Below are 17,539 nucleotides of genomic sequence, written 5' to 3' on the forward strand. Positions count from 1 at the left end.
AAATAGTGCATGTGTGTCTCAGACTAACACGCTAAAGGGTTCTTCACACTATAGTTTAATGTGGTCCAAATCAGTTGGCAAATTTGTAAATTTGTAGCTTTTTCCTGTGATTCGGTTTCTTTTCTCAGGGAAAAAGTTAAAGCAAACCAAAATGTGTCCCTGCCTACAAATCAAATCAAATCAAATCACTTTTATTGTCACATCACATGTGCAGGTACATTGGTACAGCACATGTGAGTGAAATTCTTGTGTGCGAGCTTCACAAGCAACAGAGTTGTGCAAAATACAATACAAACCACATGCTTAATGTCTGCATAGATAGGTGCTGTGTTCTGGACTAGTGTATACAATGGAAAATTTACTCCTGCCATTTATTATTTATCTGGGAGATCTGCACTCCTATGGGAGTCTGCTGCATCCCAGAATGCAAAGCATATGTGGCCACGGAAAGGTGCTTAGCTCAGACTTGTCGTGTACACTTTGTCGAATCAAGGCGGGATCACATTCTTAACATAAACAAACCACTTGGTGGTTTAGAGTTGGTTTGGAAGCAGACTGAGATCACCTCCATAAAGTGAAAAACTTCAGCTAGACCAAAAGCTGGTTTGAATTGTTTTTAACCAGAAGGACACAATTATACTTATAGTTGTGGTTAGGGCTGGATCAGGAGACCTTCACTTACACAGACCTTACACTGCAATAGGTCTAGGCGACTGGAGGCGTCCCATGATGCACTGAGTATTTCTTCTTCCCGTCTTTTCACACCCTGTGTTTATACACCAGTCTGAATTATTAGTTTTTATTAATTTCTGGCTCTCTTTTACAGCGTGTCTTTATCCTGTCTTCCTGCCCTTATCCCCATCCGGTCGTGGCAGATGGCTACCACTCCCCGAGCCTAATGCTGCCAGAGGTTTATTCCTGTTAAAAGGAAGTTTTTCCTTCCCACTGACGCAAATTGCTCACCCATAGGGGTTCTCTGATTGTTGTGGTTTTCCTTCTATTATTGTAGGGTCTTTACCTTATAAAGTGTCTCGAGGTTGTTATTTTTTTTATTTTTGTTTTGATTGAATTTAATTGTTATAATTAACAGAGAACTGATGTTAATGATCTTCAGTTTCAACACAAATGACATTGTTTGGGTGAAAAACAAACTACTGAATAGGCTAAATGTTACATACTGGATAAGACAAAAGATGTCAAACCTTCCACTACTAAAAATAAAACGTGAAAGAAAAACATAAGATTTCTGGACTATTTTTGAAGTAAATGTAAAAGTTTTGGATAGTTCAGAAAATCAGGAGAGTCAGAAAGTGTGAATATATTTTGATATTTCTTTTTTGTTTTTTGGTTCCATTGTCGGTTAGAAATTTGATAAAATTTTCATTTGTATGAGATCTGCATTAATGCTCTGTAGATTAGCTTTGAGCACCTTGTGGTTTCAGTAAATGAATCAATTAGCTGGTTTTATTGCGTGTCCTTCAAACATGTTTGACTAATGTGTGTTCCTTTGAGCTCATACTGCTGTCCGTTGGCAATAATCCTCCAGTCCATCTGAATGATGCATCAGCTTTGCAGAGATATTCAATGTACTCTTCAGTCCTGTCTCTCTCAGTGAGATTGTAATGTTTAAACTGAGTTTGAAAACATTTGTTTCACATCATTAGTGTACATTAGCCAGAGGTAAAATTTAAAATGACAGCATGTTCTGGATTGAAAGAATGAGGAATCGGTGTCTGGATTGTGCCGTTGATCTTTACTGAGCAGTGAGCTGCTCACTCGAGCACTCTATTGATTTATGATAATTGCTGCTGACCTGAGCTTCAGCCTAATGTTTTCCCGTGACAGCCTCTGGACAGTGCATGTTTGAAGCTTCACTAAATCCTGTCACACACTCTTGATTTCACCCCTCCCCCTCCAACCCAACATGCGTATCGAGCATGTCACTGGAAAACCAGCTCAATATCCCCGGAGGATGTGGAAACTCAGGCATTCGTCAGTGCAGTGAAGTGTGGCGCACCGGCCTATCTGTCTTTCCATGTCGGAATTTTGTCACGCTTTGTGTTTAGGTGACAACAAGAGGAATGGTTGTTTTTTTTCCTGCTTTGAATTAGACCTTTTAGATTGCCAACGCTGCAGTCCAATTCCGTTAGTAGGCCTTTTATTGGCACTACAGAATACTTTCAGATTAAAGACATTCAGTATTGCCAGCTAATAATGTGCCCTGTCTGTGTTCTACTAAACATTTCAACAGCAGCCTTCCTGCTCTCACCGGTCGCCCTTGCACATGTGATTTGTAAATGCTTTTACTCAGCCTTCATTTCCATAAAGTCAACCCCTCAAATAAAACCCCAGCTTTCTGTCCCACTTTGTTGCAACCAAAGATCCCCAATCTGGCTTTGATGAGCTCGTAAATCCAAACCTCCAAAGCGTGGTGAAAGCAGAGCCTTGGAAAGGATGATCAGATGGCTTTATTGGCCGGGAGAGTAAGGGGGCAGACCGTCAGGGGCCTTGTTATTGGCCTGATTTATCCACAATCCCCAGAGTGTCATCTTCATCAGACTGCCACAATCATTGCAGCCAGCCTGCTACACTGTTTAAGGGGCAGAAAATGTGTTTAGGGGGTGTGTTTGTGCATGTACAGGTAGCTAGATGGCCTCATCGTAACTTTCAGATCTGTTTACCTGCCATGCACTTTAATGAGGCCCCAGTGAGGAGATGGTAATGCCTTTTGTCTGATTCTTGGTTAGTTATTACATTTTATTTCTCTTGCTTTGCCTTTCACCTCCAACCCCAGTATTTTACAATGTAATTAGTGACTTGTAGCTTAGATAAACACAGCTGTTGATCTGGCGTAGGCCTGTGCACCATGTGGATATGAGGCAGGCAACATCTCAACTCGGCTTACACCGAAGCTCTAATTTGGCCACCTTTTGCTTTGTTACTTAGTGTATGATGTGAGCACATATGGGCCGGGACTGTGTGGGGTGTCAGATATCACAATGTGACATAGACAAGACAGAAAGGGAAGCAGCAGGAAGAGCACATCACACTGCTAATGAATGAGGTCTGTTGTGTATTTCTTTCTTTTTTTTAAAAACAAAGATTTAGCAGTTCTAAAAACAGGTTCATAAAACATCCAGAGAATGAGACAAACATAATCGAAACATATAAAGTAGCATATTCAAGAAGCAGCTGTTATATAGAAGGGAAAATAAATAAATAAATATAATGCTATAGAAGTCTCCTTGTAAATATTAACACACAGTGAATTTAATTCATCAGAGCATGGATCTACTTTGGCTTTGGTGTGCATAAAAAGAAATAAAATGGGGGAAAAACATACTGAGTGTACTCCTTCAACACATACAACTGGAAAATCTTGCACTGCACACAACATTTAGTCTGCCCAGAGTCGCCATTTAATCTGCAAGCCACTTTACAACCCACCTGCATATGATCCTTTTCATGCTGTCCGCCTTAAGAGCTCAGTATACCAACTGCACTGGTCATTTAGAAAGTCTCATCTTTTTAAACTGTTCTAACATCTCCTTTTATCAGTGAGCATCTGATTTGATAGATCATTAAAATGGAGGTTAAAGAAACAACACAATCATACACTCATGCCTTTAATCTGGTTGTGGCTCTAGTGACACAGGTTACACAACTCAAGAGGTGGAGGAGAATAGCGACAGTAATGGCCCACTTCTGTTGTTTTCACAACCTTGGGGCTTAAATAAGGCGTGTGGAGAGCCTATGCATGGCTTTGAAGGTGGTTGTGGCTGTTTTCTGTCACCAGGGTGACAGTTTAGTAGACCAAATAAACAGTCTGTCTGTGAGCTACTCCTGTGCTACTGTTGCTCCAGCTAGCTGCAGAGAAAATCTAAGTTTTATACAAAGAGCTAAAGTGTTAAAAACGATATTAAGTCTCCACTTACAGGTCTGACTGAGCTCTTCCTTCTACATGGTGAACTGTGCACTCTTTCCTTTCCTGTTTCGACACACATTTCAGCCAACTGCACACAAACATCTATGTAGGTTGCAAACCCATGGCACCATAAATCCCTCATTGCCCCTTTCCATAGACTAGGTCGATGGTCCTGGAACAGAGCCATAATGCAATAAATGAATTATTGCAGATGGTAACAACAGAATTCTCTTGACTAATGTTATCTAGAGTGAATTAGTATTTAATATAATGTTGAACTGTAATTATAATCATGCACTAATAGATTACAACATAAATAAGAAGTCTTGCCATACAGCAGCTACAGATGACAGTAAACAAAGAATATAAAGATGATGTTTTAAGCTGTTGACTGCTATTATAAAGTCTAAACATAATTACAGCGGAGGATACTGTGTAGCTATTCAGTATTTATTTTTCAGTTTTGCTATGCACGACAAGGCAAACCTCATCTCACATAAAGACAAACCAGTACAAGCAAATGTAGTTCTAACAAAAGTTGTAAATGAATTAATAATTGCTTTTGTTCAAATTAAATCTTTGCAATAGTCAAAAAGCAGCACACAACTGAAGTGGAAATGAGCCAATCCTGACATCCATGAAAAATGAGTTTCAACATGAAAAGCCGTTTTCTAGCCTCTTGTTGGTGAAGAAATAAACATTATATAAAGAGGGTAAGATATTGTCGTCAGGTGGTAATTCTGATTTAAATGCACATAGTTTGGTTTGCATTCACACCAGGGACGTTTTGACAGTAATGTCTGACCCAGTGCCCACTCCTGAAACTTTGCCTAATTCACCGTAACACTCTGAGCCCCTTCAGAATTCAGACGAAAGCAACTGTTAACCTCATTCACAGAGACGCGAGGAAGCCGCCGTCGCTGAAGCCCATTCATTCCTCCCACCACCGTCACCCCGAGCACGTGGGCGAGTCCTCTCAGGGGTCGATTAGTGATGACTATGTAGCTGCCCTCCTTTTCTCACTCTCATGCATTATGTATTAAAGACAGTGCAGCATGGAGAAAACAGAGGATACGGTTTTAAGCCGTAAAATGACACAGCATTAGAGGAAAACTGTTTGCTCTTATCGTCTGACATTTATGTAACACAAGTGTCAAAAGATAAAGACTGCTATTCCCCCCCCCCCCCCCCCCCTTTTTGGATCTATTTTCTTGAGCTGTTTTGGAAAAGTAATCCAGTTTTGCAGCTTTAAGACGATGTTGTGTTTCTCTTTAACGACATCTGTGGATGGAAATTTGAATTTCAACAGCAGAGACATAAAACCTACAAACTTTGCATCACAATAGTTTGGACTAAGAATAGCTTTGATATGGGGCATGGCATTTATCAAAGCTACACTGTAATAATTAACACAGCCATATAAAGAATCAGATCGACTGTGGACAGGAAGCAGCTCAGTATACTTGAACATACATCATTTACAGTAACATCTGGGGAGCTGATTATTCCGTTTTTTCTAGCTAACTACGGCTGATCTCAGCTTAATGGGCATAATGTACAACTGCATAAACTTTGGAGGATTAAAAATACAAATTAAACCCTCCTTTTTTTTAAACAAAGAGAGTGTGATCAAGCCACTGTGGTCATTACATAACATGCTAGCTTTCCCTCATTGATCCAAATGTGATTCAGCTTCTGCTCATAACTACCCTCTTTCCACTTTGTAAGTAATGACGTGGTTAAGTCAGCACTCTAAGCTAGACCATTCTCTACATGCTTTGGTTAAAAAGTGAAAATGTTTCACTAGATATAAAACAATTTTCAGCTGGTGCGGTTAATTATTCTGCTGCAGTCCAGCAGTGCATGACTTATCTTCCTCTCTGGCATTTGTTAGTCTCATCAGGTGAAAACTACCACCTCCACAGTTTTAATATGCAAATGCAACAAATCCTTTTCTTTGCCACCGGCCTCCCCCACACTTTGAATCCATTAAATATTCATGATATCTATGATTACTGCGCATTACACTCAGATGATATCTGCTAGAGAGCCTCCAGTGCAGTCTGCAGTGTTGCCTTAAATTTGTAGGTCTGTGACACTGGATTACTGGCGATGAAAGATTATTTAGACACAATGTAGCCACTTAAATCTGGAATAAACTGAGAGGCTTCATGCATGCCTGTGTATGTGTCTATAAGAGGGAGGGAATACAGCGAAAGGAAGACATATGGTGGCGATTTTAGTGAGGCCGAGTTTAGAGTTATGGTTCTCTGGGGCCCCACTTACATCTATTATTCATGTTCTCGAGTGTCTAATAGCCACTCAGTCTATGTTTGGTTACAGGCAGGTCCTTATTTTAGCTTCTTTAGACTGAATAAAGGCTGTTTAAACATTGCAGTAAGAAATGTATAACAAATGAGAGATTTAATGAGTTGTAATGGTGAGTCACAACAAAATTATTAATTTAAAAACATGGTGCTTGACACTTTGAAATATGTGCTTATATATTAGCTACTATAGCGGTATTTAAGTGAATTTAATGCTGCTATGAAGACCTCATGATTCATATTTAAGTGCAGTGGGTTGCACGTGTTTACGGTTCATTTTTATCATGGATTCATGAGCTAGGCAACCTGCTGCAGTCCATAAAAGGGCAAAATGTTGGAAGTTGTTTCTTCACATGAAGGCCATTTTAGGTCATTCGAAGTTGAAGCTTTGGACAGTGTTTTAAATTATTGATAACGCGTGTCAGTGTTTGTCTGAGGGTACAGCAGGATCCCTGATGTGGTCTCTGATACAGGAGGGTTTAAAGTAACTGCAGTGAAACTGCAGGTCTGCTGAACGAAAAGGCGGGGGGGCTATTTTCCTTATTCTTTCTGACAGTTCCCTGCTTGTTTTTCATTTTACTTTATTGTTATTAAATTATTAATATTGGTTTCAGGTACATTTTTGACACAATTGCTTGTTTCTGCTCCACAATTTAAAAATGTTTTGTTCCTGTGGTTCTGGTGAAGCAACATCACTGCTGTCTGAGTCTCTTTGTACTGTGTAGTACTACACTATAAGAAAACCAATGCTGATTTAAAGTATAGTTCAGTTTGATTTGTCATTTGACAGAGTATAGAGTATATACACTACTGTCAGTCATAGGTTTGTTTGTTTGTTTTAGTTTATTTTAAATATATAACCAGTATACAGTCAGTAAAAAGTCATTTAGGAAAAACCTGGAGGAACCTGGATATATGAGGGCAATCCCAAAAGTAAGATCTCCTATTTTTTTTTTAGAAATGCAAAAACTGTTTATTTTCTATAATATTTACATCATTTTAAAGGTCGAATTATTTCTTTTTCTACATAATCATCATGTCAGTTGATGCATATTTGTAGGCGCTGTTCCAGTTTTACAATGCCCATGTCGTACCAGCTCGCCGCCATGTCCTTCAGGAAGCGTTGAACCTCATCTTTTACCTCTTCGTACTGCTGTAAACTCTCTACACCACTTACAAAACAGTTTAACGCCTTTTGCGTTCAAAAATCGAATAACTGCGCACATTTCGCCCTTGAAAACGGGAGCTCCATTTTCAACGTCTGCCAAGCCCAAACAAGCATCCAAGTGAAGCCGAGCATGCTTGTTTGAGAGTGGAGGAAGCACCAATCACAACAGTGTGACGAACAGCCGTATGAACAGTTTCTCTACATCCCCACCGCTTTGGAAACCTTACTTTTGGGATTGCACTCACACTATACAGAAATAAATCAAAATACATCACAGTATTACTTTACATTTGTTGGTTTAGTTTACATATTCGAAAAACAGTGTGAAAAGGTGTGGCTTAAAGTGTGGTTGGTAATGCAGAGTAATTTCAGTGTTTGCGCTGTAGTCTCCATAAACAGTTTATCACTTTAAAATGTGCAGCTACAGCCACGCATCCTGAATTCAGGTTCTTGTTTATGTAGAAGTTCATTTTGTCCCTATTCCATTGCTCCTTTAAACCATGGTTACAAAAATGCTGCTGTATTGAACATTTTAACTAGTACTCTGCAGATAAGCTCTGGCTACAACTGGTTAATCGATGCTGGAGTGTCTGGCCCATTGCTAGTTAAACCTTTACACTGTTCTCAGCCAAACACAGGAATCCACACCACTCAGCCATAAAAACAGCCCACTGTTACACTACTGTGAAGAATTCCTTCATTTTTACAGCAGTTTCAGCCAGACTATGTTTGTAACATACAGTATGTAGTTTTAAATCAGATGTGAAGGTTTTTATTAGCTCACTATAGAGATGGATTGGATTTTCTATGAAAGGCAGACTTGGCCTGTCATCCCAAATGATGGAGTTTCCTTGCAAAGTTATCAAAATATCATTTTGCATTATGAGCAGAAAGAGAGGCAATAATAAGCCATAAAACCCAGAGTGAGGATTGCCATAAAGCATTTAAAAGTACTTTCTATGTGGAGATCTGTACTGTAATTGCAATAAAATTATATCTATGTATTCTTTATGTGAACCCTTGTCTTCAGGTGTGGAGAGGAACTATAGCCAGAATGCGGTACAGACGCATGCGAGCTGCCCTCACCATCCTGCAGGCCTACCGACGCTACAAGGTCAAGTCTTACATCCGTGAGGTCAACCGTCGCTTCAAAAACGTGCGATCCATGAAGGATCATGGCAGGCACGTGAAGTGGCCCACGCCCCCCAAGGTTCTGCGCAGGTTTGAAGAGGCGCTCAAGAGCATCCATAGCAGGTACTCCACAAGAAAACATCTGCCGAGATAGATTTTTAAACAGGCCCATCATGTATGTAAGTGTGTTTCTACTCCTATAATTGGTTTATGCTAGTCTGGAATAATTGATTAGACTGCAGAGTTGTAACTTTTCCCTGTTGTTTTGTTTTCGCAAAGAAAAAACTACAAGCAAACCAGAATCCATCTTTGTAAACCATGTGAGAGCATTTAACCTGCTTGTTGGCCAAATGTGTCTAGGGCTGGGTTTATAAGTAGAGGATATAGGTGAGGGCTTGGTTAATTTTATAGCTAGTTGGTACAGTTTGTTTAATCTGCACACCTAACATTTATTTTAGAGTTTGTGTACTCCCAGAATTCAAAGCATACGTGGCTATTGAGAGATCTTTAGCTCAGACTTGCAGCGTCCATGTGGCAGATCGAGGTGGGATCACATTCTCACCATAAACAAATATGAATGTTAGGAGTAAATTCTCCTTGTTATCCACTATTTCTGAATACAGCACCTTCTTCCTGTATTGACTTTTGTTGCTCCTGCCCCGAACACATCTAGCCAACAGGCAGACAGAACATTCTTATAAGGCTTATGGTTCACTTTAAGTTTGCTTTCTTTGTTTTCTCTGTGAAAAGAAACAAACCACAGGACGAAATTAAAGTTTAAAAGAGTAAATGAACTGTTAAACTTGTAGAAGCAAATATCAGCTTTTAATGATGACCAACTGTTGTTGTATTATACGTTCAGAACAGAAACAGAAGCTGAACCTTATTCAAACAAAATGTTTTTAAATTGTTCTCTTTTGAAGAAAATCGCTTTCCTAAATTGGCTGAACTAAAAGTAAATCTGACTCCAACCACAGGAGACAACACATGCCCTCCAGTGTTATTTTACATCCAGATGAGTCTTTTTGAAGCAACTTACACATGTTTCCTTCTGCCTTGGGCTCACACTGGGCATTGATTTTTCTTTCTCCATCAAAGGCTCATCACTTCCTTTCATCCCATTGTCTGTTTGTTTGCCTTTTTTCTATTTGAAGCCGGACACAGTGAGAAAATAACCCTCCTAGAGAATTATGTTGGCTGTCAGTAAATACAGTACAGTGAAGACGGGGTCGACTGCAGTCCTGCTGCAACACCCCACTGACCCGACTACAGTAACAAGGCTCTGTGCAGCATCCTTTATATAGAAAGTTCGATTTTCCTCCGTTCTAAGTTTGCTCTGTGTGTGTGTGTTTTTGGATGCGTTTATCTCCAGGTGGTGGGCATGGACACTGATCAAAGGCTTATCTCCAGAGGAGACCCTGCAGGTGAGGGCCAAGGTAGCCGGCCTGGAGGCCCTGAAGGGCCAGAGGGCTGATTTGGGGCTGCAACGGGCCTGGGAAGGAAACTATCTGGTGAGTAGGAGGGGTAGCATGAGTCCAGTCATGAAAAAGACATATTTTACAGAGTGAAATTGGCCATGCTAGCTTTGTTCATGCAGGCTTTGTCTCCTGCAGCTTGCATCAGCTGCTGTTTCTCTGTGGCTGAAATCCAGATCAGACGTAGTTATTGAACCTCAATGCAGTTTGTAGCATAAAATGCTGAAAAATAGAGTACCCTGCTGGTATTAAACATGTGATTTAATTCATTCATTGTTTGCTGACTCTTCAATCAGACAATGTTTAATAATACTGCCTGCATCCAAACTTAAAACCCTGGTTTATTTTCTTTTGGATTCAGGCATTAATCAGTCTGATCATCGCTCATGACATCCTATTTCATTTCAAAGTTTCAAAGTTGTAGACCACGAACCAATAAGTGATGATATGGTGGCCTTGTCTAACTTTTATATGCACTCTATAGAGAAACCTTCCAGTTAAAAACAAAGGAAAAGTGTTTAGTCTCATTCTTTGAGCAGATTTATTAAAGAAAGTATCAAGCAAGACAAGAAACAAACAGTGTGATATGAATGGAAAATAAGCCTAAAAAGAAGGGAAGCAGTTTTACACCTCGCATTTATTTTACAGACCTCAATTACACCCGGTGGACATTAGAAGACATAAGAAGATAAGCATCTTAACAATGTAATGTTGGCTCAGCTGTTTTCCCAGTAAATAGTAATTACCATAGAGTGTGAATACTGGACTGAAGGAATGTACCCAATTAAGCCAGGGTTTTTTGTCAGTGGATGTTGTGGCTGTCTTTAGGTTAATTATATATGATTCAAACAATTTATTCATTTAAAACTCCTGCAATGAAAACATTTTCATTGTGAGATAATACATTCATTAAACCAATAAAAATGCATGCATAAATAGGATATTTATAAGCTCATCTTAACTTGGGCAGGTTGTGAATTAATTCGAGTTAAACTGGAATATTTTGATAAGTTTCTTGTGGTGTGTGTCTGACAGAAGCGAGACAGCCCTGACACAGCAGCATCGTTCACACTGGTCTCAAGCGATCTGCAGCGGAAAGACAAATTCATGAGAGTCCTGTTCTCCTGCAACGTACGCAAGGTAAAAGCTTTTCAGAGCAGATATCCATGACTTTACCACATGTGCACACACTCACAACACGTGTCTGTGTGTACAAAGACATAAACCCAGCTGCTGATGGCTCACAACATTTCCCTGCAGGGTGTGTAAATGTCACCGTGTTTGTGTGCACCTACTGTATCCCGTGGTGTCACTAATGAGGAGCTTTGTGTTTCCCAGATCAACCGTTTCCACAAGTCGGAGAACCGGGCTGTGCTCATCACTGACCGCCACCTGTACAAGATGGACCCCCTGAAGCAGTACAAACCCATGAAGAGCATCCCCCTCTACAACGTATGACACTCTTTGTTTTAACGCTTCTTTTACTGTAAACAGACAAAATCAGCTCTATAGATACTGCTGTAACAGACCCTGTAGTTCAGGGGTTACATGCTGCTTATCTGCTTAGTGGAGATATCATCTTAATTTCAGGAGCAGGACCACTCCTCCTTCACGCCCCCTCCGGACTCAGGCTATAAAAGCCCCCCTTCACCAATACCTGCTGTTCTCATTTTCATGCCCCACCCTTCCCCCAATTTTCTCTCTCTTCTCCTCTCTTCCTTTCCTTCATTCACTTCTCGTTAGTACATGGGGATCTGCCCGGCCCGGGAGCCGTTGCCAGTCCCCTTCGAGGCCTTCCCCCAAACCACAGCACCAGTTCACATTTCCTCATCGCCCATCGTTACCAAGGATGTGGTCCCAGCTAGTGAAATGTAACATAAAGTGTTCTCGATGTAAATTCATATTTACATCGAATTTGTTGTTAGTGTCGCAGGTGTGGGTCAGAATGAGACACTTGAGTCGTCTCTACCTGAAACATCATAAATTAAATAGAAATTCATAGAATATGCATAAATAAGTTTGTTGATTTAAACTTTAAAGTTTTGTAATTAAAAACTGTAACAGTAAAACAAATAACATTTCACATAGAAATAGTTAGCTGTGAGTAGCAGCTACTCACAGCTATGTATTCTTACACAAATGCAAAGTAAGGGGTTTTATCATAGTGGTGAAATAAATATAAAAAACTTATTTATGCTAAGCCTTTTCCTTTTAAAATACTGCTTCAGGCCTTTCAGAATTCCCCTCGTAAAACTGTCCATTTACTTTCCAACCAGCCAATTTGTCCACTGGAATTACTCTAAACTCTTTGTAGACATTTGCAACCAATGCTCAGAATCCTTTACATTATATCTTATTTAAGAAATGTTCATAAAACACTAAAAAAGAATAAAAAAAAAAAGACTGGCACTTGAGAAAAGGAGGTTATCATGTCTTATACTTGTGGTATATGAATTGTTATTGTTATTGTTTGTTCAGAAACTATCCTGAAGCTGAGCCCTGCTAAGGTACAAAGCCACAGCATCCAGGCTATGCTGCAGTTTGTTGAGATTTTATGCGACACTGCTCACTGTTGTGCTAATGTGTTTTTCCATATGAGTGTTTCTAAGTTTTACATACTCCATCCATTGTTTTCTTCTAGCTCTACTGTACTTTGGATAGTAATGACTAAACTTGCTGATCTGAGTCCTAGCTTTCTGTAGCTTTGTGATACCAGCTCCAGACGATAGATAGGTGGATCTAAACACCCTTTCTCTGATCAATATCAAACAGATATTAGACCGAATGACAGTGAGTGCGTGAGGGTTCATATGATAAGGCATGAATTTATTTATTGCTGAACCCCAGCCATGTATCTGTATAGCACCAATTTAAACTCCCAATTTACTGCAGAATTTAATATGACCTACTTATGGCCAAGTTAAATTGTTTACTACATTTAACTGAAATCATATATTGGAAATTGAAAACCTGCTTCTGTGGAATAAGAAGTATGAATTGCCTGGTGTAATTATGAAAGCAGGAATTTGAATCATTCTTCTCATGCTGTACATTAGTTTTAAACTTTATGTTTAGTATTTAGTAAAGGAGTGCTGCTCAGAAGGTTTCCTGTAATTAAAGAGTCTTGGATATTTTTTTTCAGTTGATTAACTGCTTGGTCTGTCAACATGCTGTACAATGGTACGAATATTAGAAACATTTGCTCAGACTAATTGGCTTAAAATGATCATTTAAATTAGTTTAAATGATATATTTTTAACTATTGGGCAAGCAAATTCCATCAGTTGTACGTGCAAAAATCCCATCCTTTTAAACTTTCGGTCAGGTCTTTAGGGAATTTCTTCGAGTTCATCTGAATCTGCAAAAACACATCTCCTCACATAAATCAGAATCTTATCTGAGAAACAGGAGGTGAGATTGTGACCATGTGTATTGAATTGGTGTTATGAATCTAGCATCCCCACTTTGAAGTGGTGATTGTTATATCGATCTACTGGGTTGGCAAGTTGAAGATGTGTGTCAATAATCCAAGTTTTACAAATCATTGTAGCAACATCCCCAAGTTTATCTTCTGAAGTAGATATTTCTTGGCAAAACATTTTATTTGATTCTTTTTTTAAATTAATTTCCTTTTAAAGTTTCACATGAGTGTGGACAAACATGAATATAAAATTGGTGGCTCGTGAACAGAGATGTAATCTGATTACTTTTTTCAAGTAACGAGTAAAGTAAGGGATTACTATTGCAAAAAGGTAATTAGATTACTGTTACTTTCCCGTAAGCACGCTGCGTTACTGCGTTACTAAAACCGTGATTTTTTGCGAGTGTCTCATGACAATGACGTAAGCGAGTGCGACGTTCGTGACAACAGCTGTGTGCAGATCAACAATGGATCATATATCGAGTGCAGGAGAGAGCATGAGCGTGCAGCGTTTAAAGCGTGGAAGTACTGACCTTACTTTGAGTTTGATTCCGTAAAAAGTGACAAAAACATTAGTGTCCGCTGTTCACTGCGTGGGAAAAAAACTTCTTTTTACAGCGAAAAAACTCCTGAACTTCCGAGCAAACCCCGAGTGTGCGGATTCTTCAACTGACCGCTGCAGCACACCTGCACCAGGGCAAACCTCCGCTTGCTATGCAGGTGAAAATAGAGCAACAGGACCGCTAGTCTTTGATTTTATTTATTTTCTGCTGTGTTTTACTTGCATCTATTTGAAAGAGTGAGTGTAAACACAAAAAATATTTTATTGTATGTGCTGGAATGTGCAGAAAATAGGTTTAAATGTTAAACTAATTTCTTCAAGTCAGAGAATGGTGCATATAATTTAATTTTTGCTTGATGAATAAAGTTAAAAGATTAAAACTGATAAAACAAGTTTAAAAAAAAGAGACTTTTCCATTTGATTACATTTTGTATGATGGATTATGCAGAAAAAGTAGAATAGGGCTTTATTACCTATTCAGGTTTTAAATCGTGTTTTTAAAAAGTAACTAAGTAATTAATTACTTTTGAAAATAAGTAATCAGTAAAGTAGCAGGATTACTTTTTGGGGGAAATAATCAGTAATTAGTTACTGATTACTTTTTTCAAGTAACTTGACCAACACTGCTGGTGAAGCATCCACCACGAACCCTCCTAACTGATGTCCTGCTGTATGTTAGAACCAGCAAACAACAAACAGAAAGAGGAAGCAGTGTGAGTGGCTTCCTGAATCTGTAGCAAAGGTGACAGTATTGATTTCCCACCAGCCTGTTATCCTCTGGCAATGTGTCAATATGCAAAAATTCTCATTCAGCTTTGCAGTTGGCTGGTTTTAATTCACGTTCTCACTGTGATAGGTTCATTAATGCTGCTGCATGCACGTAGCACAGGAGGCTGTTTCCATGGTAAATGTGTCCTGTATGATTCATGCTGCCATTTATTACAGCCAAAACTAGCATCATTTAAGGTTAACTGCTGCTATTGTTATAACAGCTTATTATTATAAGGTCAGTAGATGATTTGATCCTGTTTCAGTTTGTCCTTGTAAGCTTCTAAACTGATTATTATACTACCCCTAGTCTCTGCCCGTAACTGGCATGCTCAAAAGTTGGCGTATTTGCTTTCTTGCTGCAAGTTAGATTAGCCGTGTGCATTTTTGCATTTGGGGTTCTTGACAAGCTGTGCATTAACTTGGTGTTTATGCTGACCCTAGCAGTTTCTAAGCTGCACACTTCTCATTTTAACATCTCTCACTGTTTCGTCTTCATGTTTAAAATCTGTCATTTAATGTCCAAAGCCTCCAGCTGTTTAGTTTAATTTGTGTTCACTTCATAGCAAATGAGATATTTGGCATTCCTTATTAGTTGAGGAATGTCTGCTTTTGGAAGTCGATCAGGTAAAATAATGATGGTCATGATTTTACTGATATTATCAAACCTGGCTGTCGCTAATACAAGCATGCTCCAAAATAACTGCTGGACTATCCCTGAGATAAATTTAAGCTCTGGGTGCCATCGCAGTCCTAGGAAAAAAGTCTGACCACTTGACCGCAGCATCTCTGGCCACTTACGCTGGGCTTACAACAGCAGTCTTTATTTAAACGAATGAACAGAGAGCTAAAACTTTATATTACTGCTCATGTGGGTGTCAATTATACTTGCACAGTAGTTCAGGTGTTTTTACTACGATAACAGGCCGACCACCACTCAGGTGAAACTCTTGAGATATAAAAGTTCAATCTCACAGAGCATGTATAAACTATATATTATATATTTGAAAGTAGAATTTCTTTCTTTTAAACTTTAATGAACATGTTACACAAACTTTTGGCATTTCCGTTTTGGCCATCAAGTGCTCTGCTGCGGTAAAATGGCACAAACGTTGCTTGTGCTCTGCTTTTGCACCTCTGACCTTCGAGGCGAGGCAAAAATGATATAGAAAGTGAAGGTGTAACGCATTAATCTCCAAGGCACATACGCCCCTGTCGTGTGGAAGAAATGAGTGAGATATGAGGCTGCTGTGCACTGACAGCTATGACAAGAAACCCCAGCATTGAATCTGACAAAGTGACAAGTGGGAATTAGAGAGCTTGTAGATGGACACCCAAATCCGGCATCGCTGCATCTGGAAGTGAAATTGGGAGATTGAGTTGAGACAGATGGTGGCAGACAGAGAGAGCAGCATGAGTTAAGGGGATTTTTAGTTATTGTTCATTCAGAGAGAGTGACACACACATATGCATATGCACATCCTGAATTGATGTACGAGGCATACAGAGAGCCATCAGTGCACAGGGAATGGTTTGTAGCATTCAAACATTGACAGTAACACAATGGGAGTAGTTCAGTATACGCAGAGCTCTACATGCAAACTGTATTTGGAGGGAAACGTGAGGACAGAGACATTCTGACAGCTCGTCTTTTTTCAGATTTGATCTAAAGTATAAAAAATTAGTGGTGTTCTGAAATCGTACATTCAGTAATATTGTGCATTTTTGTTATTAGGTTGGGCTCTTTTGCAAATACTCCCAACAGACGGCTGTTTACTGGAAATGATTACAGTGCCAAGCTTTTTAATGAAGTCATCGGCATTCACAAATTAGTGTCTGTACAATAAGAGGTACACTTTTATTGTAAAAGATCCACAACTGTGCTTATAAAAAGTCCAGACTTCATTTAAATTCAGCTGACCACCTGTTCAAAAGCATCTCTTTCCTGCAGACACGTTACAAGTGCTTGTACGTACACCGCATCAATTTCTTCATTGACTTTAAATTTTCCTGAGAGCAAACATCATCTTCTGTATCACTGCTGATGAGCGCTGGGTTATCAGGCAACAACACAGGGACCACACAGCAATTTTCAGGGGAGGAAAGTGCAGAGTTCATGGTGATGCAACCAGACGCATGGTTCTCATTTATTTTTCCAACATTTACAGCTTTGTGCTGCCTGAATTCCCAGCCCAGGGTCACACTGTACAAATTGACATTGTGTGCCCTCTCACAGCACACTGAAGAGACAGGAGATTTTTCTTCACCACCTGCAACTGGCTTCCTGTAATTTTGTCCTCTTCAAACTGAAATTGAAGTTGCAGGATGGACATTTCTGCACAGAATAGGAGATTTAACACATCACTGATGCACAAATGCAAGTGATCAGAACAGAATTTCCATGGTGTGATCTAAAAATGGCAGCAACTGAAGGTCCACATGTGCACAAAGAAACTGCCTTTAAGTGGAGATAGAAGCAAATTTAAATAAAACCATCTTGCTCTAAACCAATAAATGCACAAACACATAACACGGTCTTTAGGTGTCGAACTTTCATTCATCTTTTTTTTTTTTAATCGTTACATCACTGTCCCAGTGTGTACATAACATACAAGACCTTTATGTAATAAATGTCAGACTGCAAGGGTGAGTGAATTGGTGAAGGTGAAAAAGTGCAAGAGCTGAAGGAAAGGTGGGTGAGGAGGAGCGGATAGAGATGTGGGCAGACAGCCACAGCAGCGTGACTTGGTGCTATTGATCAG

The 17,539-nt window shown here is 39.5% G+C and overlaps 1 protein-coding gene across 1 annotated transcript in view; it reads left to right on the forward strand.

Annotated features, from left to right (window-relative positions):
• myo1d (myosin 1D) overlaps window positions 1-17,539 on the forward strand; it is a 129,720-nt gene that overhangs the window by 69,997 nt on the left and 42,184 nt on the right. Inside the window, exons 17-20 of the mRNA XM_082544966.1 lie at window positions 8,451-8,674; window positions 9,924-10,062; window positions 11,062-11,166; window positions 11,365-11,478. Coding sequence (XP_082401092.1) covers window positions 8,451-8,674; window positions 9,924-10,062; window positions 11,062-11,166; window positions 11,365-11,478 — 582 coding nt within the window. The remainder of the gene's footprint in view (window positions 1-8,450; window positions 8,675-9,923; window positions 10,063-11,061; window positions 11,167-11,364; window positions 11,479-17,539) is intronic.

Source organism: Aulonocara stuartgranti, assembly GCF_965226115.1.
Source record: "Aulonocara stuartgranti genome assembly, chromosome: 8".
Classification (NCBI taxonomy): Eukaryota; Metazoa; Chordata; class Actinopteri; order Cichliformes; family Cichlidae; genus Aulonocara; species Aulonocara stuartgranti.